Source organism: Lolium rigidum, chromosome 5, assembly GCF_022539505.1.
Source record: "Lolium rigidum isolate FL_2022 chromosome 5, APGP_CSIRO_Lrig_0.1, whole genome shotgun sequence".
Lineage (NCBI taxonomy): Eukaryota > Viridiplantae > Streptophyta > Magnoliopsida > Poales > Poaceae > Lolium > Lolium rigidum.
In genome coordinates this window covers 245,949,350-245,974,573 of record NC_061512.1, presented here as the reverse complement: position 1 = coordinate 245,974,573, position 25,224 = coordinate 245,949,350, and the positions used below count along the sequence as shown (strand labels likewise).

At 44.5% G+C, this 25,224-nt stretch overlaps 1 protein-coding gene across 2 annotated transcripts; it reads left to right on the top strand.

Annotated features, from left to right (window-relative positions):
• Positions 1–20,479: 20,479 nt before the first annotated feature.
• Positions 20,480–22,573, top strand: LOC124652941. 2 transcript variants are annotated; one of them, XM_047191990.1, is made up of 2 exons: positions 20,480–21,521; positions 21,558–22,573. In XM_047191990.1, the coding sequence occupies exons 1-2, from the start codon at positions 20,492–20,494 to the stop codon at positions 22,400–22,402; spliced, it is 1,875 nt and encodes a 624-aa protein (XP_047047946.1). In that variant the 5' UTR covers positions 20,480–20,491; the 3' UTR covers positions 22,403–22,573. The 2 variants fall into 2 exon arrangements, with proteins under 2 accessions (XP_047047946.1, XP_047047945.1); XM_047191989.1 differs by having other exon boundaries at positions 20,480–22,573.
• Positions 22,574–25,224: the final 2,651 nt, after the last annotated feature.

The following is a 25,224-nucleotide window of genomic DNA, read 5'->3' as shown; positions in this document are numbered from 1 at the left end:
AGGCTGCCATCCGGGCCCTACATCCCTCGGCGGTGCGGATTTGCGTTGACTCGGCCGGCGAACCCGAGATTTCGAGATGCACCACGTCCCGGGCCACCATACGCCACGTTTTGGCCGCTTTCGTCGGGCTAGGTGGCCTCAAAAACGAGAAAAAAAAAGTTTTGACATGCACCACGGAGGGACCAAAATCGTCGGCCATGGTACACCAGCAACCACGGCGCGACTTCAACTTCGTCGGCCATGGCAACTTTTCTTGTAGTGTTAGCTCATAATATTCATGGCGAAGTTTCCTCTTCGTTATATTGTTATATGGTTGGAATTGGAAAAATGCTACATGTAGTAATTCTAAAATGTCTTGGATAATGTGATACTTGGCAATTGTTGTGCTCATGTTTAAGCTCTTGCATCATATACTTTGCACCCATTAATGAAGAAATACATAGAGCTTGCTAAAATTTGGTTTGCATATTTGGTCTCTCTAAGGTCTAGATAATATCTAGTATTGAGTTTTGAACAACAAGGAAGACGGTGTAGAGTCTTATAATGTTTACAATATGTCTTTTATGTAAGTTTTGCTGCACCGGTTCATCCTTGAGTTTGCTTCAAATAACCTTGCTAGCCTAAACCTTGTATAGAGAGGGAATAGTTCTCATGCATCCAAATACTTGAGCCAATATTCATGCCATTTGTGTCCACCATACCTACCTACTACATGGTATTTCTCCGCCATTCCAAAGTAAATTGCTTGAGTGCTACCTTTAAACAATTCAAAATTTATTACCTCTGATTTGTGTCAATGTTTTATAGCTCATGAGGAAGTATGTGGTGTTTATCTTTCAGTCTTGTTGGGCAACTTTCACCAATGGACTAGTGGCTTCATCCGCTTATCCAATAATTTTGCAAAAGAGCTGGCAATGGGATTCCCGATCCCAAATTAATTAACAAAAATAGACACTCCTCCATGGTATGTGATTGTTGGACGGCACCCGAAGGATTCTGGTTAGCCATGGCTTGAGAAAGCAAAGGTGGGGAGGAGTGTCATCATAATAAAACTAAAATAAAAAGGCACTCCTTCATGGTATGAGATTGTTGGCAGGCACCCGAGGATTCGGTTAGCCATGGTTTGTGAAAGAAAGGTTGGAAGGAGTGCCACCCAAAAATAAAATAAAATGGGAGCCGCTCTTTGAAGGTTTGTCTGGCAAGGGGGTTAGAGTGCGCACTACCATTCGTTGACAACAACAAACACCTCTCAAAATTTTACTTTTATGCTCTCTTTATGTTTTCAAAACCAAAGCTCTAGCACAAATATAGCAATCGATGCTTTCCTCTTTGAAAGACCTTTCTTTTACTTTTATTGTTGAGTCAGTTCACCTATCTTTCTCCACCTCAAGAAGCAAACACTTGTGTGAACTGTGCATTGATTCCTACATACTTGCATATTGCACTTGTTATATTACTTTATGTTGACAATATCCATGAGATATACATGTTATAAGTTGAAAGCAACCGCTGAAACTTAATCTTCCTTTGTGTTGCTTCAATACCCTTACTTTGATTTATTGCTTTATGAGTTAATTCTTATGCAAGACTTATTGATGCTCGTCTTGAAAGTACTATTCATGAAAAGTCTTTGCTTTATGATTCATTTGTTTACTCATGTCATTACCATTGTTTTGATCGCTGCATTCATCTCATATGCTTACAATAGTATGATCAAGGTTATGATAGCATGTCACTTAAGAAATTATCTTTGTTATCGTTTTACCTGCTCGGGACGAGCAGAACTAAGCTTGGGGATGCTGATACGTCTCCAACGTATCGATAATTTCTTATGTTCCATGCTACTTTATTGATGATATCTACATGTTTTATGCACATTATATGTCGTATTTACGCATTTTCCGGAACTAACCTATTAACGAGATGCCGAAGTGCCGGTTCTCGTTTTCTCGCTATTTTTGGTTTCAGAAATCCTAGTAACGAAATATTCTCGGAATTGGACGAAATCAACGCCTGGGTTCCTATTTTGCCCGGAAGCATCCAGAACACCCGAGAGCCGCCGGAGGGGCCCTGTGGGCCCCGGATGATAGGGTGGCGCGGCCAGGGCTGGGCCCGCGCCACCCTATGGTGTGGTCGCCCCTTTGACCCTCCTGCGCCGCCTCTTCGCCTATATAAAGCCCCTGCATCGAAAACCCTTAGAGAAGAAGCCACGGTACGCGAAACCTTCCAGAGCCGCCGCCATCGCGAAGCCAAGATCTGGGGGACAGGAGTCTCTGTTCCGGCACCCTGCCGGAGCGGGGAAGTGCCCCCGGAAGGCTTCTCCATCGACACCGCTGCCATCTCCACCGCCATCTTCATCACCGCTGCTGCTCCCATGAGGAGGGAGTAGTTCTCCATCAAGGCTCGGGGCTGTACCGGTACCTATGTGGTTAATCTCTCTCCTATGTACTTCAATACAATGATCTCATGAGCTGCCTTACATGATTGAGATTCATATGAGTTTTGTATCACTATTCATCTATTTGCTACTCTAGCCAAGTTATTAAAGTAGTTCTATTCCTCCCGCACGTGTGTAAAGGTGACAGTGTGTGCACCGTGTTAGTACTTGGTTTATGCTATGATCATGATCTCTTGTAGATTGCGAAGTTAACTATTGCTATGATAATATTGATGTGATCTATTCCTCCTACATATGCATGAAGGTGACAAGTGTGCATGCTATGCTAGTACTTGGTTTAGTCTTTTGATCTATCTTACACTAAAGGTTACTAAAATATGAGCATTATTGTGGAGCTTGTTAACTCCGGCATTGAGGGTTCGTGTAATCCTACGCAATGTGTTCATCATCCAACAAAAGTGTAGAGTATGCATTTATCTATTCTGTTATGTGATCAATGTTGAGAGTGTCCACTAGTGAAAGTCTATTCCCTAGGCCTTGTTCCTAAATACTGCTATCACTGCTTGTTACTGTTTTACTGCGCTACTACTGCTGCGTTACTACTACATGTTTACTTCCCGCAATATTACTACCATCAACTGCCCGGCAACTAAGCACTTTTCCTCCTTCATCAACTACGCGCCAAGCACTTTTCTGGCGCCGTACTACTGCTCATATTCATTCATACCACTTGTATTTCACTATCTCTTCGCCGAACTAGTGCACCTATTAGGTGTGTTGGGGACACAAGAGACTTCTTGCTTTGTGGTTGCAGGGTTGCATGAGAGGGATATCTTTGACCTCTTCCTCCCTGAGTTCGATAAACCTTGGGTAATCCACTTAAGGGAAACTTGCTGCTGTTCTACAAACCTCTGCTCTTGGAGGCCCAACACTGTCTACAGGAAAGGAGGGGGAACGTAGACATCAGCCACTCCCAAAAGCGCAGAGTTCAGCGGCTAAGGAACTTGGAAGAAGCCGAGGCGCAGTACCTATACACATTGAGGAAAGCACGGCCCGATCTGGCCGTAAAAATTCAGCAAACGCTGGAGACAGAGGCTCGCCCACCAAAGAAAGTGTGGCGACCCAAGCAGACAAAAGCCGATGCAGAGGTATCGGTTGATACAAACATGGTGTTCATTCTCCCGCCAGAGTTTTGTGCTCCGAGAGATGAGGAAGTATCAGTGGCACAGTTTGATTGCGGGCCACGACCAGTTATCTTCGAGAAGCCAAAAGAAAAGAGCTACAGGCATCTCAAGGCCCTATACCTGAAGGGTTATATCAATGGGCAGCCTATTAGCAAGATGCTGGTTGACACGGGAGCAGCAGTCAACATTATGCCGTACTCCATGTTACGACGTTTGGGACGTTCCAGTGAAGATTTGATCAAGACCAACGTCACGCTAACCGACTTCAACGGCCAACCGTCAGAAGCCAAGGGTGTTCTGAACGTGGACTTGACTGTCGGCCAAAAGACCATCCCTACGTCCTTCTTCATCATCGACAGCAAGAGCACTTACGCTGTCCTGTTAGGAAGGGATTGGATCCATGCTAACTGTTGCATTCCATCCACAATGCATCAGTGCATCATACAATGGGATGGAGATGAAGTGGAGGTTGTTCATGCAGATGATTCGATCGACATCTCTTTGGCTGCCATGAACATCTGGGAAGCAAATGACCAAGAGCCGCTCTCTGGAATCAATCTGGACGGCTGTGAGCGCATCGAAGCTACAAAAAATGGGGTGAGGCTGGTCTTATCCACTGGTGATGTCTACGGGTGCTTCTATTCTTGTAGACAGTGTTGGGCCTCCAAGAGCAGAGGTTTGTAGAACAGCAGCAAGTTTCCCTTAAGTGGATCACCCAAGGTTTATCGAACTCAGGGAGGAAGAGGTCAAAGATATCCCTCTCAAGCAACCCCGCAACCACAAAGCAAGAAGTCTCTTGTGTCCCCAACACACCTAATAGGTGCACTAGTTCGGCGAAGAGATAGTGAAATACGGGTGGTATGAATAAGTATGAGCGAGTAGTACGGCGCCGGAAAATAGCTTGTTGGCGTGCGATTGATTGTAGTAATATTGCGGGAAGTAAACATGCGATAGAACAAGTAAACAAGCAGCGATAACGAGTACTTAGGAACAAGGCCTAGGGATTATACTTTCACTAGTGGACACTCTCAACATTGATCGCATAATAAATAACTCTTTCTCATATGTGCTACATACACTCTTGTTTGATAATGAACATCATTCGTTGCGTAGGATTACACGAACCCTCAATGCCGGAGTTAACAAGCTCCACAACATTCGATATTCATGTTTAAGTAACCTTAGAGCATAATAGATCATTGCAAAATAAACCAAGAACTAACATAGTGCACACACCGTCCACATTACACTATGAAGGAGGAATAGATCACATCAATACTATCATAATGATAATTAACTCCACAATCTACAAGAGATCATGATCATAGCCTACGACAAGAACCACACGGTGCACACACTAATCACCTTTACACCATGCAGGAGGAATAGACTACTTTAATAACATCACATAAGTAGCACACAACTAGTGAAGATACAAAGCTCATCATATGGATCTCAATCATGTAAAGCAGCTCATGAGATCATTGTATTGAAGTACATAGGAGAGAGATTAACCACATAGCTACCGGTACAACCCCGAGCCTCGATGGAGAACTACTCCCTCCTCATGGGAGCAGCAGCGGTGATGAAGATGGCGGTGGAGATGGCAGCGGTGTCGATGGAGAAGCCTTCCGGGGGCACTTCCCCGCTCCGGCGGCGTGCCGGAACAGAGACTCCTGTCCCCCAGATCTTGGCTTCGCGATGGCGGCGGCTCTGGAACTTTTCTCGTACCGTGGCTTCCTCTGTAAGGGTTTTCGATGCAGGGGCTTTATATAGGCGAAAGGGCAGCGTCAGAAGGTCGAAGGGGCGACGACACCATAGGCTGGCGCGGCCAGGGCCCGAGCCGCGCCACCCTATCATCCGGGGCCCACAGGGCCCTCCTCCGGCGGCTCTCGGGTGTTATGGATGCTTCCGGGCAAAATAGGAACCCGGGCGTTGATTTCGTCCAATTCCGAGAATATTTCGTTACTAGGATTTACGAAACCAAAAACAGCAGAAAACGAGAACCGGCACTTCGGCATCTTGTTAATAGGTTAGTTTCGGAAAATGCACAAATATGACATAAAGTGTGCATAAAACATGTAGGTATCATCAATAAAGTAGCATGGAACATAAGAAATTATCGATACGTTGGAGACGTATCAGCATCCCCAAGCTTAGTTCTGCTCGTCCCGAGCAGGTAAAACGATAACAAAGATAATTTCTGAAGTGACATGCCATCATAACCTTGATCATACTATTTGTAAACATATGTAATGAATGCAGCGATCAAAAACAATGGTAATGACATGAGTAAACAAATGAATCATAAAGCAAAGACTTTTCATGAATAGTACTTCAAGACAAGCATAAATAAGTCTTGCATAAGAGTTAACTCATAAAGCAATAAATCAAAGTAAAGGTATTGAAGCAACACAAAGGAAGATTAAGTTTCAGCGGTTGCTTTCAACTTATAACATGTATATCTCATGGATATTGTCAACATAAAGTAATATAACATGTGCAATATGCAAGTATGTAGGAATCAATGCACAGCTTCACACAAGTGTTTGCTTCTTAAGGTGGAGGGAGATAGGTAAACCGACTCAACAATAAAAGTAAAAGAAAGGTCCTTCAAAGAGGAAAGCATCGATTGCTTGTATTTGTGCTAGAGCTTTTATTTTGAAAACATGAAACAATTTTGTCAACGGTAGTAATAAAGCATATGAGTTATGTAAATTATATCTTACAAGTTGCAAGCCTCATGCATAGTATACTAATAGTGCCCGCACCTTGTCCTACTTAGCTTGGACTACCGGATCTTCGCAATGCCATGTTTCAACCAAGTGTCACAAAGGGTACCTCCATGCCGCCTGTACAAAGGTCTAAGGAGAAATCTCACATTTTGGATTTCTCGCTTTTGATTATTCTCAACTTAGACATCCATACCGGGACAACATGGACAACAGATAATGGACTCCTCTTTAATGCATAAGCATGTAGCAATAATTATTATTCTCATATGAGATTGAGGATATATGTCCAAACTGAAACTTCCACCATGATTCATGGCTTTAGTTAGCGGCCCAATGTTCTTCTCTAACAATATGAATGCTCCAACCATTAGGTGGTAGATCCTTCAGACAAGACGGACATGCATAGCAACTCACATGATATTCAACAAAGAATAGTTGATGGCGTTCCCCAGAAGCATGGTTATCGCACAACAAGCAACTTAATAAGAGATAAAGTGCATAAGTACATATTCAATACTACGATAGCTTTTAAGGCTATTTTGTCCCATGAGCTATATATTGCAAAGGTGAATGATGGAATTTTAAAGGTAGCACTCAAGCAATTTACTTTGGAATGGCGGAGAAATACCATGTAGTAGGTAGGTATGGTGGACACAAATGGCATAGTGGTTGGCTCAAGGATTTTGGATGCATGAGAAGTATTCCCTCTCGATACAAGGTTTAGGCTAGCAAGGTTATTTGAAGCAAACTCAAGGATGAACCGGTGCAGCAAAACTCACATAAAAGACATATTGTAAACATTATAAAACTCTACACCGTCTTCCTTGTTGTTCAAAACTCAATACTAGACATTATTTAGACCTTAGAGAGACCAAATATGCAAATCAAATTTTAGCAAGCTCTATGTATTTCTTCATTAATGGGTGCAAAGAATATGATGCAAGAGCTTAAACATGAGCACAACAATTGCCAAGTATCACATTATCCAAGACATTTAACCAATTACTACATGTAGCATTTTTCAATTCCAACCATATAACAATTTAACGAAGAGGAAACTTCGCCATGAATATTATGAGCTAAGAACACATGTGTTCATACGAACCAGCGGAGCGTGTCTCTCTCCCACACAAGAATGAACTTATTCAGAGAACTAAGATAACAAAACAAAAATAAAAGCACACACAGACGCTCCAAGCAAAGTACATAAGATGTGACCGAATAAAAATATAGTTTCAAGAGAAGGAACCTGATACTTTGTCGATGAAGAAGGGGATGCCTTGGGCATCCCCAAGCTTAGACGCTTGAGTCTTCTTGAAATATGCAGGGATGAACCACGGGGGCATCCCCAAGCTTAGAGCTTTCACTCCTCTTGGTCATAGTATATCATACTCCTCTCTTGACCCTTGAAAACTTCTGCCACACCAAACTTCAAGCAAACTCATTAGAGGGTTAGTGCATAATCAAAAATTCACATGTTCAGAGGTGACACAATCATTCTTAACACTTCTGGACATTGCACATAACTTCTGAAAGTTAATGGAACAAAGAAACTCATTCAACTTAACAAAAGCGGCAATGCGAAATAAAAGGCAGAATCTGTCAAAAGCAGAACAGTCCGTAAAGACGAATTTAAAGCTGGCACCAGACTTGCTCAAATGGAAAAACTCAAAACTAATGAAAGTTGCGTACATATCTGAGGATCACGCTCGTAAATTGGCAGATTTTTTCGAATTTTCTACAGAGAACTGTGCCCAGATTCGTGACAGACAGCAATGCTGTTTCTGCGCAGCGATCCCAAATATAACATCAACTTTGACATAGAAACTTTACTTGGCACAAAAACATGATAATGAGAGGTTGCTACAGTAGTAAACAACTTCCAAGACTCAACAAAACAAAAATTGCTGTAGTAAAATAAACACATGGGTTATCTCCCAAGAAGTTCTTTCTTTATAGCCATTAAGATGGGCTCAGCAGTTTTAATGATGCACTCGCAAGAAATAGTATTTGAAGCAAAAGAGAGCATCAAGAGGCAAATTCAAAACACATTTAAGTCTAACATGCTTCCTATGCATAGGAATCTTGTGAATAAACAAGTTCATGAAGAGCAAAGTAACAAGCATAGGAAGATAAAACAAGTGTAGTTTCAAAAATTTCAGCACATAGAGAGGCATTTTAGTAACATGAAAATTTATACAACCATATTTTCCTCTCTCATAATAACTTTCAGTAGCAACATGAGCAAACTCAACAATATAACTATCACATAAAGCATTCTTATCATGAGTCTCATGCATAAAATAATTACTACTCCCAACATAAGTGTAGTCATTCTTATTAATTGTAGTGGGAGCAAATTCAACAGAGTAGCTATCAAATATAGGAGGTATATTGTAATCATAATCAAATTTATCCTCCATAACAGGTGGTAACAAAAGACTACTATCATTATAATCATCATAAATGGGAGGCAAAGTATCATCAAAGTAAATTTTCTCCTCAATGCTTGGGGGACTAAAAACATCATGCTCATCAAAGCCAGCTTCCCCAAGCTTAGAATTTTCCATAGCATTAGCAACAATAGTGTTCAAAGCATTCATATTAATATGTTCCATGGGTTTTTTAATCTTCTCATCAAACCATCCATGTCTTAAATCAGGAAATAGAATAAAAAGGTCATTGTTGTCCATTATGCCTAACTAGTGTAAACAAGAAACCAAATGTCGCAATTGCAGAGTCTAAAGGAAATAGCTTCGAGCACACACACACAATGGCGCCAGAAAAGTACTGTTACCTGGAACCGGAGTTTGAGTGCCTTTTACCTTTCCTCCCCGGCAACGGCGCCAGAAAGGTGCTTGATGTCTACGGGTGCTTCTATTCTTGTAGACGGTGTTGGGCCTCCAAGAGCGAGAGGTTTGTAGAACAGCGAAGCAAGTTTCCCTTAAGTGGATCACCCAAGGTTTATCGAACTCGGGGAGGAAGAGGTCAAAGATATCCCTCTCAAGCAACCCCGCAACCACAAAGCAAGAAGTCTCTTGTGTCCCCAACACACCTAATAGGTGCACTAGTTCGGCGAAGAGATAGTGAAATACAGGTGGTATGAATAAGTATGAGCGAGTAGTACGACGCCGTGAAAATAGCTTGTCAGGCGTGCGATTGATTGTAGTAATATTGCGGGAAGTAAACATGCGAGTAGAACAAGTAAACAAGCAGCGATAACGAGTACTTAGGAACAAGGCCTAGGGATTATACTTTCACTAGTGGACACTCTCAACATTGATCGCATAATAAATAACTCTTTCTCATATGTGCTACATACACTCTTGTTTGATAATGAACATCATTCGTTGCGTAGGATTACACGAACCCTCAATGCCGAAGTTAACAAGCTCCACAACATTCGATATTCATGTTTAAGTAACCTTAGAGCATAATAGATCATTGCAAAATAAACCAAGAACTAACATAGTGCACACACTCGTCCACATTACACTATGAAGGAGGAATAGATCACATCAATACTATCATAATGATAATTAACTCCACAATCTACAAGAGATCATGATCATAGCCTACGACAAGAACCACACGGTGCACACACTAATCACCTTTACACCATGCAGGAGGAATAGACTACTTTAATAACATCACATGAGTAGCACACAACTAGTAGCGATACAAAGCTCATCATATGGATCTCAATCATGTAAAGCAGCTCATGAGATCATTGTATTGAAGTACATAGGAGAGAGATTAACCACATAGCTACCGAGTACAGCCCCGAGCCTCGATGGAGAACTACTCCCTCCTCATGGGAGCGAGCAGCGGTGATGAAGATGGCGGTGGAGATGGCAGCGGTGTCGATGGAGAAGCCTTCCGGGGCACTTCCCGCTCCGGCGGCGTGCCGGAACAGAGACTCCTGTCCCCCACATCTTGGCTTCGCGATGGCGGCGGCTCTGGAACTTTTCTCGTACCGTGGCTTCCTCTGTAAGGGTTTTCGATGCAGGGGCTTTATATAGGCGAAAGAGCAGCGTCAGAAGGTCGAAGGGGCGACCACACCATAGGCTGGCGCGGCCAGGGCCCAGGCCGCGCCACCCTATCATCTCGGGGCCCACAGGCCCTCCTCCGGCGGCTCTCGGGTGTTCCGGATGCTTCCGGCAAAATAGGAACCCGGGCGTTGATTTCGTCCAATTCCGAGAATATTTCGTTACTAGGATTTCGAAACCAAAAACAGCGTAAAACGAGAACCGGCACTTCGGCATCTTGTTAATAGGTTAGTTCCAGAAAATGCACAAATATGACATAAAGTGTGCATAAAACATGTAGGTATCATCAATAAAGTAGCATGGAACATAAGAAATTATCGATACGTTGGAGACGTATCAACTGGCCTGACAGAGTAGCAAGATCCGAGTCTACGGACGTACGTGGCGAGGCCGATCCCTGCGATCGGCCCCAAAAAATAAAAAGCAAGGATTTCACCTCAAGTAAGCCACGTAGCTATATCAGAGTACCAAGAAGTTGTAAACTCTCAGTAAACATTGCAATGGAAAAGGAGGCCGATTCTAGCAATCGGCCAAAATCACCCTCACCATACCTTCTGCCGGTGTTCATCATTGATTTGGCAGGCGATAGGAAGCTGGGATATGAGTTTACAGCAACTGACGGGCTAGAAGAGATCGACACTGGTCCTGGGGATAAGCCACGACCAACATGTTATCAGCAAATAGTCGGATCAACAACTGCAAGGGAAGCCGATTCCAGCAATCGGCTAAAATCAGTCTCACCACATTTGCTAGTTGTCGTGTTATTTCACATGGTGATTTGTGAGACAAGCTTGAATTGGCTGAAAAGCCGATATCTTCAATCACTTGAAGGATTCGGCTCGGGGGGCATACACGGAGAAGGTACAAGGCGTACAAGGCTACGAAGTATGTACCCAGGGGAGCCGATTCATGAATCGATCGGCTAATAAAAAATCGAAAATACAAAAAAATTCGGCACAGCCGATGCTTAGACATCGACTTGAGAACCTCTTTGATGAGCCAACTACAGAGTTTTCGACCAATGTTTCAATGAGGAAAGAAAGCAGGGCTTGGAGACATTGGAGTTTGGACTTGGTTCATCACGTACGATGGAGAGACCGGCTGGATATCTAAGGTCAAGTGGCATGCAGATCAGAGAAAGGGCGAGCCAATTGGAGTAATGAATCACAAGAATTGAGCTAGGAGGAATTGGAGCCATTACATGTGAGACCTCTTAGTTCAAGGAAGCTGCTGATCTTCCCAAGCCCTTTTAATGCATTGGCTCTTTGAGCGTAAGCTTTCCTGCCAGTTTCGTAAAGCTGGAGAGGCTCGGGGGGCAGCTTGCCCTAAAGGATTTTTGCTCTAAGGAGCCGATTTTGTGGGAATCGGCTGGCTCTGCATTACAACTTGGAAGCCGGTGATGGCCCATTTGGCTGGTCCACTTCTGTTCTCGCCTTGGCTGAGGCTCGGGGGGCAGCTGGCTCTGAAGAGCCGATGGTGTTGAAATCGGTTGACTCTGCATCGTAACCATGTTGAAAGGTGGCGAGCTCTTGCAGAAGAAGACCACCAGGTTTGATGGGAGGAGTTTGAAGAAGGAGCCATCATCATTGATTAGGCTCTAGACCAGTTTGTTGCTGCGAAAAAACAGAGCATCACAAGGGAAGTTGTGAGCAAATGGCACCTGTTTTGCGGAAGTATCAGCTTCAACATCAAGGTTGTCAGCAACGGGCTAAGAAGCTTTCCTGGAAGCATTAATCCAGGAGTTTTGCCGTCAGGACAAACATCACGATCGGATGATTTTGAAGTCCAAAGATCTAGGGGTCTCAAGGCTGTGTGCTGGACCTGTTCGATTGGAAGTTTGGATCTGAATTTCAAGGATTGCAAGTTACCATCTGAGGAAGCGACTAGATTGATATGTCTTGCAATTCATTATAAAAAACTGATGCATTGCCATCGGCTCATTGAACATCGACCAAAGTGACAATCGGCAAAATCAAGATAGGGGAGGATCGGCTAAATCAATATGGAAGAGATCGACAAAGTCAAATTGGGGAATTTCTTCATTGATAATCAGATTTCTTACATGGAAGGAGCTGATTGCTCTCAAAAGAAATTACTAGGGGATACATTGCCCCATCTACTACTCCTAGCTCTATCCTATCTAGGGGCCGCTGCTGCCCTCATCATCGCCATCGCCGCTATCGGCGCTGCTCCCGGCCGGCTCGTCGTCGCTGCTGTAGCGACCGCCGGTGGGACCTTCATTGTCCTCGTCTTCTTCGTCAGCGTCGTCGTCGTCGCTGTCGAAGTCGCTGAGGTTGCCCGGCCAAGGACAGCGGCGCTTGGCCGGCGGCTCGTCAGAGGAGGTGTCGTCCTCCTCCTCTTCTTCCTCCATCACCTCTTCGGCGGAGGAGAAACCGTCCCAGGAGAAGCGATCGTCGTCGCTCTCCTCCTCTGATTCCCCAATGGCGAGGAAGCGGAGGTCGCTCTCCCCGTCCGTCAAGGACTGGTCATCTTCGGACCAGACGGAGGAGTCGTGGCTCGACTCGTCCCCGTCGGCTATGGCGCGACGGATGTTGGCCGCGTGGGCCTCCTGCGGGTCCCACTCCAGTGTCGGCTCGCGGAAGGGGGAGGACTGGGTGGAAAGACCCGATGAGGAGGAAGAAGAAGACATGGTGGCAGAGGAGGGCTTTTGGGAGTGCTAGGGCGAAGGGGATGAAGAAGGGAACTGCAGGAAGTGGCTAAATAAAAGGGGGATATAGCGATTTAATGCCTAAGCAGTTTTCGAGGACGTGGTGCCAGAACTGTCAAATCGTGCCGAGAAGTTGAGGAGGCAAGACGTCATGATGAAGAATACTGCGACGGTTCTGCTCTGCCACGACATGACCCTTCGAAGGACAAACAGAGTGGTTTTGATATTATCATTACCAAAACCAGGGGGGCATGTGTTATCACCGGATTTTGGCCAAATCAGGAGATGGGCCGTAAGTGAAGATGGGCTTGAAAGACATACACGTGGAGCATCTTTGAAGCGGCCTTGCGCGAAGAAGTTTGGGCTTAATTGCCCGTGTATCTGTAATATAGTAAATCGTATTCTAAGATAGAGTTTAACACGTGCACGGTTAGGTGCACGTCCAAATTAGAAAGTCCCTTGGACTATAAATATGTATCTAGGGTTATCGGAAAAAGAGGACAATCACGTTCACAACAAACAAATCAGGCGCATCGCCATCCCTTCTTTCGAGGGTTTCTCCCGGTAAGCATCATGTCGCCTAGATCGCATCTTGCGATCTAGGCAAGCACAACGTTTATTCGTTTACCTTGTGTTGCTCGTATCGAAGCATTGTTGATGGCGAGTAACACTATTTATCGTAGATGTTTTGGGGCTTGCATAGATGCTTTTCTTGCGCATATCCGCTTAGCTATGCCGTCCCTCGATATCTAGCTGCCCTTACACCTATCCAGGTGTAAGGGCAACATCTTGCTTGTTCGTTACTTAGTAGATCTGATCCGTTATAGCTGCTCCTTGATTCTTCAAGGATTGGTTTAATATCCGTATGATTAGGCCTTACAAACGGGTTGAACGATCCAGTAGTGCGCTAGGTATGGTTTGCTAGCTCTAGAAGGGATGTTCCGGGAATTGACTTAACGTTGGTTTTTAGGCCTCTTTTAGGGTTAGCTTTCCGTTATCTTGCGTGTTTATTAGGCTCAACTACGCGTAGGATGTTCCGATCATACGGTGAAAACCCTAAGCTGTCGTAGATTGGTTTAGCTTTGTTGTGATCAAGCAGGATCCCTATGTCATTGAAAATCCAACATGAACCATGGGGCGATCGGCTCTTTGAGCCGATCCGCAGGGCAACCTGAGAGCCGATAGGGCTCGTATTTAATGTTTACGTGTCCGCCATGCGAGGAACTAATCGAAGCAATCCACACCTTCCCGGCCGGTATAGGTCAGGTGGCACGCCCTGCAGCCGCCGGGTCGTGTGCCGGAGCATTTGCGGGACGACGTCGAGGGACCAGGGCCCGCTGCCGCCTTGGAAGCCTCACGGCTCTTCGTGTTGCTTAACCACTGCTCGCCGGTGGGTTTTGGCAGGCAACAGCTTCTAAGATAGAAAGAAGTGGGTAAACTGACTCAACAATAAAGTAAAAGATTGGCCCTTCGCAGAGGGAAGCATGGATTACTATTTTTGTGCTAGAGCTTTTATTTTGAAAACATAGAAACAATTTTGTCAACGGTAGTAATAATTCATATGTGCTATGCATAATACTTCCTACAAGTTGCATGTCTCATGCATAGAGTACTAATAGTGCTCGCACCTTGTCCTACTTAGCTCGGAAACACGGATTCTCATCGCATAACATATGCTTCAACCAAGTGTCACAAAGGGGTACCTCTATGCCGCCTGTACAAAGGTCTAAGGAGAAAGCACGCATTGGATTTCTCGCTTTTGATTATTCTCAACTTAGACATCCATACCGGGACAACATAGACAACAGATAATGGACTCCTCTTTTTTAATGCTTAAGCATTCAACAACAGTTAATATTCTCATAAGAGATTGAGGTTGTATGTCCAAACTGAAACTTCCACCATGATACATGGCTTTAGTTAGCGGCCCAATGTTCTTCTCTAACATATGCATACTCAAACCATTTGATCATGAAGTCCACTTACTTCGGACAAGACGAACATGCATAGCATCTCACCTGATATCCAACAAAGGTAAAGTTGATGGCGTCCCCAGAAAACATGGTTACCGCTCAACAAGCAACTTATAAGAATTAAGACACATAACTACATATTCATCACCACAATAGTTTTTAATCTATTTATCCCATGAGTTATATATTGTAAAGGTATAGGAATGAAATTTTAAAGGTAGCACTCAAGTAATTTACTTTGGAATGGCAGAAAAATACCACATAGTAGGTAGATATGGTGGACACAAATGGCATGGAGTTTGGCTCAAGGTGTTTGGATGCACGAGAAGCATTTCCTCTCGGTACAAGGTTTGGGCTAGCAAGGTTGTTTGAAGCAAACACAAGTATGAACAGGTACAACAAAACTCACACAAGAACATATTGCAAGCATTATAAGGCTCTACACTGTCTTCCTTGTTGTTCAAACACTTTACCCGAAAATATCTAGACTTAGAGAGAACAATCATGCAAACCAAATTAAACAAACTCTACAGCAGTTCTTCATTAATATATTAAACTACATGATGCAAGAGCTTAAACATGATCTATGAGAGCTCAAACAATTGCCAAATTTCCAAACATATGCAGCATTTTCCAATTCCAACCAAATAACAATCTAACGAAGCAATTAGACTTCGCCATGAACATTAAAGCACAATTAAGAACACAAGTGTTCCATAAGAAAAAGAGGAGCGTAATATCTCCAATATAAGAATGGCGGGATCCAAATTTATTCAAAACAAAACAAAATAAAAAACAAACCGACGCTCCAAGTAAAGAACATAAGAATGTGACGGAATAAAAATATAGTTTCACTAGAAGTGACCTGATAATGTTGTCGATGAAGAAGGGGATGCCTTGGGCATCCCAAGCTTAGATGCTTGAGTCTTCTTAAAATATGCGGGATGAACCACCGGGGCATCCCCAAGCTTAGACCTTTCACTCTTCTTGATCATAGTATATCATCCTCTTCTCTTGACCCTTGAAAACTTCCTTCACACAAACTTCAAGCAAACTCATTAGATGGTTAGTGCATAACCACAAACTCACATATTCAGAGGTGACACAATCATTCTTAACACTTATGGACATTGCACAAAGCTTCTGAAAGTTAATGGAACAAAGAAACTCATTCAACATAGCAAAAGCGGCAATGCGAAATAAAAGGCAGAATCTGTCAAAAACAGAACAGTCCGTAAAGATGCATCTGGACGGGGCACTTAACTTCCTCAAATGGAAAAACTCAAAAATAATGAAAGTTGCGTACATATCTGAGGATGATGCTCGTAAATTTTCAGATTTTTTCGAATTTTTTACAGAGACTTATGCCAGAATTCGTGACAGACAGCAATGCTTGTTTCACGCAGCCGATCCCAAATATAGCATCAACTTTAACATAAAAACTTTACTTGGCACAAAAACATGATAAGGAGATGTTGATACAGTAGTAAACAACTTCCAAGACTCAACAATACAGTAAATAAAATAAAACTTGGGTTATCTCCCAATAAGTGCTTTTCTTTAACGCCTTCGCCTAGGCGCGAAAGTGCAAATCAAGTAACATCAAGAGAAGAAGCATCAACATCATAGCTTGTTCTAATAATAGAATCAAAAGGCAACTTCATTCTCTTTCTAGGGAAGTGTTCCATACCTTTCTTGAGAGGAAATTGATATTTAATATTACCTTCCTTCATATCAATAACAACACCAACGGTTCGAAGAAAAGGTCTTCCCAACACAATAGGACAAGATGCATTGCATTCGATATCCAAGACAACAAAATCAACGGGGACAAGGTTATTGTTAACCGTAATACGCACATTATCAATCCTCCCCAAAGGTTTCTTTTTAACATTATCGGCAAGATTAACATCCAAATAACAATTCTTCAATGGTGGCAAGTCAAGCATATCATAAATCTTCTTAGGCATAACAGAAATACTTGCACCAAGATCACATAAAGCATTACATTCAAAGTCATTGAATTTCATTTTAATGATGGGCTCCCAACCATCTTCTAACTTCCTACGAATAGAAGCTTCAAGTTTTAATTTCTCTTCCCTAGCTTTAATGAGAGCATTTGTAATATGTTTTGTAAAGGCTAAATTTATAGCACTAGCATTGGGACTTCTAGCAAGTTTTTGTAAGAACTTTATAACTTCAGTAATATGACAATCATCAAAATCTAAACCATTATGTTCTACAGCAATGGAATCATTGTCACCAATATTTTGAAAAATTTCAGCAGTTTTGTCACAAACAACAGTTTTAGCAGTTTCAGGCAATTTTGTACGCTTTGCACTAGGAGTAGAAACATTGCCAACACCAATTATTTTACCATTGATAGTAGGAGGTGCAGCAACATGTGAAGAATTAACATTACTAGTGGTGGTAATAGTCCATACTTTAGCTACATTATTTTCTTTAGCAAGTTTTTCTTTTTCTTCTCTATCCCACCTAGCATGCAATTCAGCCAACAGTCTAATATTATCATTAATTCTAACTTGGATGACATTTGTTTTAGCAAACCTAGCATCTTCAACTTTCTCAGACATAACTTTCAATTTTAAAAGATCAACATCAAGAGCAAGACTATCAACCTTAGAAGCAAGAATATCAATTTTATCAAGCTTTTCTTCAACGGTTTTATTGAAAGCAGTTTGTGTATTAATAAATTCTTTAAGCATCATTTCAAGACCAGAGGGTACACTCTTATTATTGTTGTAAGAATTACCATAAAAATTACCATAATTAGAAGGATATGGCTTATAGTTGTTGTTACCATAATTATTCCTATAAGCATTGTTGTTGAAATTATTACTTTTAATGAAATTCACATCAACATTTTCTTCTTGAGCAACCAATGAAGCTAAAGGAACATTATTAGGATCAATATGAGATCTACCATTTGCAAGCATAGACATAATAGCATCAATCTTATCACCCAAAGAAGAGGTTTCTTCAACAGAATTTACCTTCTTACCTTGAGGAGTTCTTTCAGTGTGCCATTCAGAGTAATTGATCATCATATCATCAAGTAATTTAGTTGCAGCGCCCAAGGTGATGGACATAAAAGTACCTCCAGCAGCTGAATCCAATAGGTTCCTTGAGGAAAAATTAAATCCTGCATAAAAGGTTTGGATGATCATCCAAGTAGTCAATCCATGGGTTGGGCAATTCTTTACCAAAGATTTCATTCTCTCCCATGCTTGAGCAACATGTTCATTATCAAATTGTTTAAAGTTCATTATGCTACTTCTCAAAGATATAATCTTAGCAGGAGGATAATATTTACTAATAAAAACATCTTTACATTTAGTCCATGAATCAATACTATTTTTAGGCAAAGAAAGCAACCAATCTTTAGCTCTTCCTCTTAATGAGAAAGGAAACAATTTCAGTTTTATAATATCACCATGTATATCCTTATACTTTTGCATTTCACAAAGTTCAACAAAATTATTAAGATGGGCGATGAGCATCATCGATACTAACACCGGAAAATTGCTCTCTCATAACAAGATTTAGTAAAGCGAGGTTTAATTTCATAGAATTCTCGCTCGTAGTAGCGAGTGGAGCAATAGGAGTACATATAAAATCATTATTATTTGTGCTAGTAAAGTCACACAACTTAGTATTTTCAGGAGTACCCATTATAACAGTAATAAAGTAAACTAGGCAAATAAAGTAAAGACAAGTAACTAATTTTTTTGTGTTTTAGATATAGAGCTAGTAAATAAGACAGTAAGTAAAGTAACTAATTTTTTTTGTGTTTTTAGTATGAAGCAAACAAGACAATAAATAAAGTAAAGTAAAGCAAGACAAAAACAAAGTAAAGAGATTGGAAGTGGAGACTCCCCTTGCAGCGTGTCTTGATCTCCCCGGCAACGGCGCCAGAAATTTATGCTTGATGCGCGTAGATGTACACGTCCGTTGGGAACCCCAAGAGAAAGGTATGATGCGCATAGCGATGAAGTTTCCCTCGTATGAAACCAAGGTTATCGAACCGAGTAGGGAGCCAAGAAGCACGTGAAGGTTGTTGGTGGAGGAATGTAGTGCGGCGCAACACCGGTGAAACCGGCACCAACATGGAACCCGCACAACACAATCAAAGTACTTTGCCCCAACGTAACGAGTGAGGTTGTCAATCTCACCGAGCTTGCTCGAAAACAAAGGATTAAGCGTATCGAGTGGAAGATGGTGTTTGTTTGCAAAGAACGATAAAAACAAGTAGAATGTATTCAGATGTAAAAGAATGGACCGGGGTCCACGAGTTCACTAGAGGTGTCTCTCCAATAAGATAACTAACATGCTTCGGGTGAACAAATTACGAGCGAGCAATTAACAAATAAAGATTCAATACATATCAACGATGATTACTATGTGATTTAATCGTGGCATTACGACAAAGTACATAAACCGCTATCCAACGATGCATCTATGCCTAAATAATCCACCTTCAGAGTTATCATTCGAACCCTTCCGTATTAAGTTGCGAACAACGGATAATTGCATTAAGTATGGCGCATAATGTAATCAACACAAATATCCTTAGACAAAGCATCAATGTTTTATCCCTAGTAGCAACAATGACATCCACAACCTTAGAACTTTACGTCATCTGTCCCGGATTTAATGGAGCATGAACCCACTATCGAGCATAATTACCCCTCTTGGAGTTACAAGTATCAACTTAGCGGGAGCTCTACTAGCAACGGAGAGCATGCAAGAACATAAACAACACATATATGATAGATTGATAATCAACTTAACATAATATTCTATATTCATCGGATCTCGCCAAACACAACATGTAGCATTATAAATAGATAATGTGACGTTCCTATTGGATCGATCCGACGTTTTTACCTGACACACCCGCTAGAGATAATGTGACAATAGGATGCATTCGCCCCGCGGCGCAGCGAGAACTCGGGCGGAGAACCGGCGCGGGCGGAGATGTAGGAGGGGAGGAAATGGCCAAGACCAGCACGTTGTCGCGGCGCGCAGGCAGACCTGAGGAAACGACGGAGATGTAGGCGGAACCACGCCCAATTCACCGGGAAAACGAGGGAAACGCACCGCAACACCAGACGAGACGAGACGACACGAGGAGCAGACGACGGCCGATGTTGTTGCTGCCGTCCGCCCGCCCGCTGCGTCCGGGTTCCAGCTCACGCGCACGCACGCTGCCAGCCAGCCCAAGTACCCCCTCACCCCAGAAAACCGATACCGAATTTACTCCCCCACCACCACCATTCCCTCCCCGCTCCTCTTCCTCCTCCTCCTCCAATCCCTCCCCCCATTCGGAGGAGGCAGGAAGAAGAAGCTCCGCCAGCCGGCCGGCCGCCGGACGGGATACCCCCGTCCCATTACGGCCCGGCGGCAGGGGAGGGACCACCCGTTGACCACCGCACCATAGCACACCCCCCTCCGGCCGCCAACATGGACGACCTCAAGCAGATCCTGGCGCGCCCGATCCAGCTCTCCGACCAAGTAATCAAGACCTCCGACGAGGCCTACACGTTCCGGCAGGAGTGCACGGACCTCAAATCCAAGGTCGAGCGCCTGGCAGCCCTCCTCCGCCAAGCCGCGCGCGCCGACCTCTACGAGCGCCCCGCGCGCCGCATCTTCGACGACACGGAAAAAGCCCTCGACAAGGCCCTGGCCCTCGTCGACAAGTGCCGCGCGCACGGCCTGGTGCGCCGCGTCTTCACCATCATCCCGGCAGGCTCCTTCAAAAAAATGGCCAACCAGCTCGACAACTCCACCGGCGACCTCTCCTGGCTGCTCCGCGTCTCCGCGTCCTCGTCGGCCGCCGCCGACGAGGACGACGACGCGCACATCGGGCTGCCCCCCATCGCGCAGAACGAGCCCATCCTCTTCCTCATCTGGGAGCAGATCGCCGTCCTCTACACCGGCAACCTCGACGCGCGCGCCGACGCCGCCGCCAGCCTCGTCTCGCTCGCCCGCGACAGCGACCGCTACTCCAAGCTCATCATCGAGGAGGACGGGGTCCCCCCGCTGCTCAGGCTCGTCAAGGAGGGCCGCCCCGAGGGGCAGGAGAGCGCGGCGCTCGCCATCGGGCTCCTCGGCCGCGACCCCGAGTGCGTCGAGCAGATCGTGCTGGCGGGCGCGTGCTCCGCGTTCGCCAAGGTGCTCAAGGACGGGCCCATGAAGGTCCAGGCCATGGTGGCGTGGGCTGTGTCTGAGCTCGCTGCTAACCACCCCAAGTGCCAGGACGCCTTCGCGCAGCACAACGTCATTCGGCTACTCGTCGGGCACCTCGCGTTCGAGACCGTCCAGGAGCACTCCAAGTACGCCGTCACTTCCAAGTTGTCCATACATTCCGTCGTCATGGACAAGAAGAACATCACCGGCGGTGCTGTGCCGGACTTGCTCTCTGCCGGCGCTGGCTCCCAGAGCAAGACCGAGATGCACAGCCTGGTCCAATCCACCATGGCCGCCAAATCCAGCAACCTCGGCGGGGGCAGCACCGCCAAGAGCATAGGCAGCAACGGCGGCGCCACCGGATCCAAGCAGCACAACTCCACCTCGCTCTCCGGATCCACGGCCAGGGGCAGGGAGCTGGAGGACCCGGAAACCAAAGCCTACATGAAGGCCAACGCCGCGAAGGCGCTCTGGCAGCTCGCCAAGGGCAACGCGGCCATCTGCAAGAGCATCACCGAGTCGCGGGCGCTGCTCTGCTTCGCGGTGCTCCTCGAGAAGGGCGAGGGCGAGGTGCAGTACAACTCCGCCATGGCGCTCATGGAGATCTGCGGCGTCGCCGAGCAGAACTCCGACCTGCGCCGCTCCGCGTTCAAGCCCACCTCCCCCGCGGCCCGCGCCGTCGTCGACCAGCTCCTCCGCGTCGTCGACAAGGCCGAGTACGACGACCTGCTCGTCCCCTGCATCGTCTCGCTCGGCTGCCTCTCCAGGACCTTCCGCGCCACCGAGACCCGGATCATCGCGCCCTTGGTCAAGCTGCTCGACGAGAGGGAGGCCGACGTCTCCCGGGAGGCCGCCATGGCGCTCACCAAGTTCGCCTGCACCGACAACTACCTGCGCGTCGACCATTCCAAGGCCATCATCGAGGCCGGCGGCGCCAAGCACCTTGTTCAGCTCGTCTACTTCGGGGAGCAGGCGGTGCAGCTCGCGGCGCTCACCCTCGTGTGCTACATTGCGCAAAGTGTTCCCGACAGCGAGGAGTTGGCGCAGGCGGAGATCCTCACCGTGCTCGAATGGGCCTCCAAGCAGGCGTACATGATGCAGGACCCGACCATCGAGACCTTGTTGCCGGAGGCCAAGATCAGGCTCGAGCTGTACCAGTCCAGAGGCGCAAAAGCCTACTACTAGCGGAGCCCGCTGTCTTCTTCTTTACAATGTCCGAGCACTGTATATACACCGATCGAGCGGCTTCTATGTATACTCTGGCTGAACCTTTTTGATCCCCAACATGGCGAAGGCCGATGTTGCTTGCATCTTTGGTTGGGTTCTTGATACATGGATGGAGGTAATTTTGTTTCAGGTGTCCTGGAGGCGGGGGTTTGTAGGCGTGCTCGCGCGTACATAACTTGGGTTGCTTTGTGGTGGCATAGTTTTGGGAGATTAATTAGCATCCTGTACTCTCTTTGGTCTAATGATGTATCATGTATATTACATTTCACCTTTCTATCAGAGAAAAATTCTTGAATGCCCAGCGCCTTACATTTTTCTTCCATATGACCTCATGGTTTTCTTGACTGTTTCTGCAATTATGCTATATTGTCCAGTTGATGTCTGCCAAAAAAAAGTTGAAGTACATTTTCATGCTTCAGCTGCAACTACAGCCTCTAATTGCGTCATCGTTCAACTGCAGCAGAGATTCATATTTGATAACTAATCAATGTCCCAGGTACATTTTTTCATCTGCATATCTTCATAGCATTATGACCAGAATTGTTTACTTTCCCCCCTTGTTTACAGAACTTGGGTTGCTTTGTGGTGGCATAGTTTTGGGAGATTAATTAGCATCGTGTACTGTCTTTGGTCTAATGATGTATCATGGTTTGCTTGACTGTTTCTGCAATTATGCTGCACTGTCCAGTTGAGGACTGCAACAAAGTTGAAGTACATTTTCAACTGCAGCAGAGATTCATATTTGATAACTAATCAATGTCCCAGGTACATTTTTTCATCTGCATATCTTCATAGCATTATTGCCAGAATCGTTTACTTTCCCCCCTTGTGTATATATATAAACCCTCTCCGAGGTGGTCAATCTGATTCGACACTCTCTATGTATGGTCATTTTAGCTATTTATTATGTCTGTTTTTGCATGTGGCATCATCATTATCCTCTTCCATCTGTTCAAATCATATGCTGCTCTAGGCTGTCTAATTTTCATGACAACATACAGTTAGGATCAAAGTGGACAAGAAACCGAAGAGTAGAACATTTTAGGACAACATTTAGTGCTTGCCTGCCTTCATCTTGAGGGCTGATTTTCAGTCGAATCAAAGCCAACAACTGGTAGAAGTACTGTTCCTAAAGATTTTGCTATACACAAACTAACAAGGCTGCAATCTTCCTGCAGTAATGTATGCTCTCTGTCAGGCCTCTAAGAATTAGGCAGGATCCTTTCGTCCAAGCAACATAGTGGTTTAACCTAAAGTTGCAATTATTGCATACTACATCGAACTGTGGTGGCAATTTGAGAAATTACATTGGCGTGTTGATCTATATTTGGAAGAACAAATAAAAAGGATAATCTTGATGGTATGAATTCAGATATGTAATACAGTTATAAATCAAACCTAGGTTAGCCATGTTTCAGAGGTTGAACCATTTTTCTCATCAATGTACCCGGAAAATTGTTAGTTCAACTGGACGAAGTTTCTTTCTTTCAACCCGAAGACAATAACAAATCTACAGATATTTAGTAGCTCTTTATGTATTTTTTTGCATGTTTATATTAACTTGCTGCATCTTCCTATGCATGATTCGTACCCTCCAATTATTTCAGGAATGGAAGGAGCCCATTTTGGCATTGCGCTTTCTGTATGCAGTACCATAGGGGCGGTCTCGATTTGGAATTTCCATGTGTATGCATTGTGATCTAGCCAGCTTGATCTTTGTAGTTTTCATATCATGATGATCCCCGTTTTGGAGCATCAGCCATGTTCAGGTATGAATACTGCTGTTGTCATTTTGGTGCATCCATCCCGTTTGGATCTCGGCCTGGTTCCATGATTCGGCTCTGATGTTCCCTTTCCTCACCAGGCAGGTCAGGCCCCCTTCTGCCTCCGCACAATAACAGCTGATGGGGGTCCTCCCTACATTCATAGTACTAACCAATGACTCCATTTTCAGCAGCAGCAGCTGAATGTGTAGGTGGTGGTGATGCGATCGATCACCATGTGGTGCTATCTTCTACGTGGTCCAGTTTGTGCTGCGATATTTATTCATCTCAAGCATGGTTGAATGGTTCCTGGGTGTGATTCTCATTCATCGCCTCTTGTGTGTAGCCTGTCAAAGCTTCTATCATCGTTTTTTACTTATATTTATACGCAGAAGATGGGAGTTTTGGTGCTGCGGTTGGGAACAAGACCGATTCTCTTGTGGATTAGTTGGTGATGGATTGGTTGGCTGGGTTTGGTCCTTGGCATGTTTGTTAATTGAGCTGGTGGGTTTAGGCTGTCTGCATCTGATTGTTCAGTGACTTGTTGATTAGTAGTAGTATATGTGTGAACTGGGCGCAAGCTGGGACAAGGTCGACGACGTGCCTATAACGATCTTCAATCATATGTATTTGAGTTTAGTCGTCTTACATACTCAATGCCCATCAGCTGTTGAGAAAAAAAAACAGCATGATGTTCTTAATTTGTTTATTTAGAGGATGGCCATCTAAACATGGATGGCTCCTCTACATGGGACATGTGAGATAGGGACACAGCTATACCTACTATTAACCAAATGACGATACATCTTGGATTTGAGTCTGTCTTCACATTATACCTTCTATAGTTCTATCCTATGAATCAGTTGATCTAATGATTGATATGAAATATCAGGAAACATTGACACACATAGTACCACTATTCTCTGTCTCACTCAAGCCAATTGGTCTGGAGAGCATTCCAATACTTTAGGCTCCGATCCTGCTAGATTGCGTCTATAGGACACTATCGATAGCTGG

Excerpts from the sequence above, each read along its gene's own strand:
- LOC124652941 (XM_047191989.1), top strand. The coding sequence starts at position 20,492 with ATGGACGACCTCAAGCAGATCCTGGCGCGCCCGATCCAGCTCTCCGAC.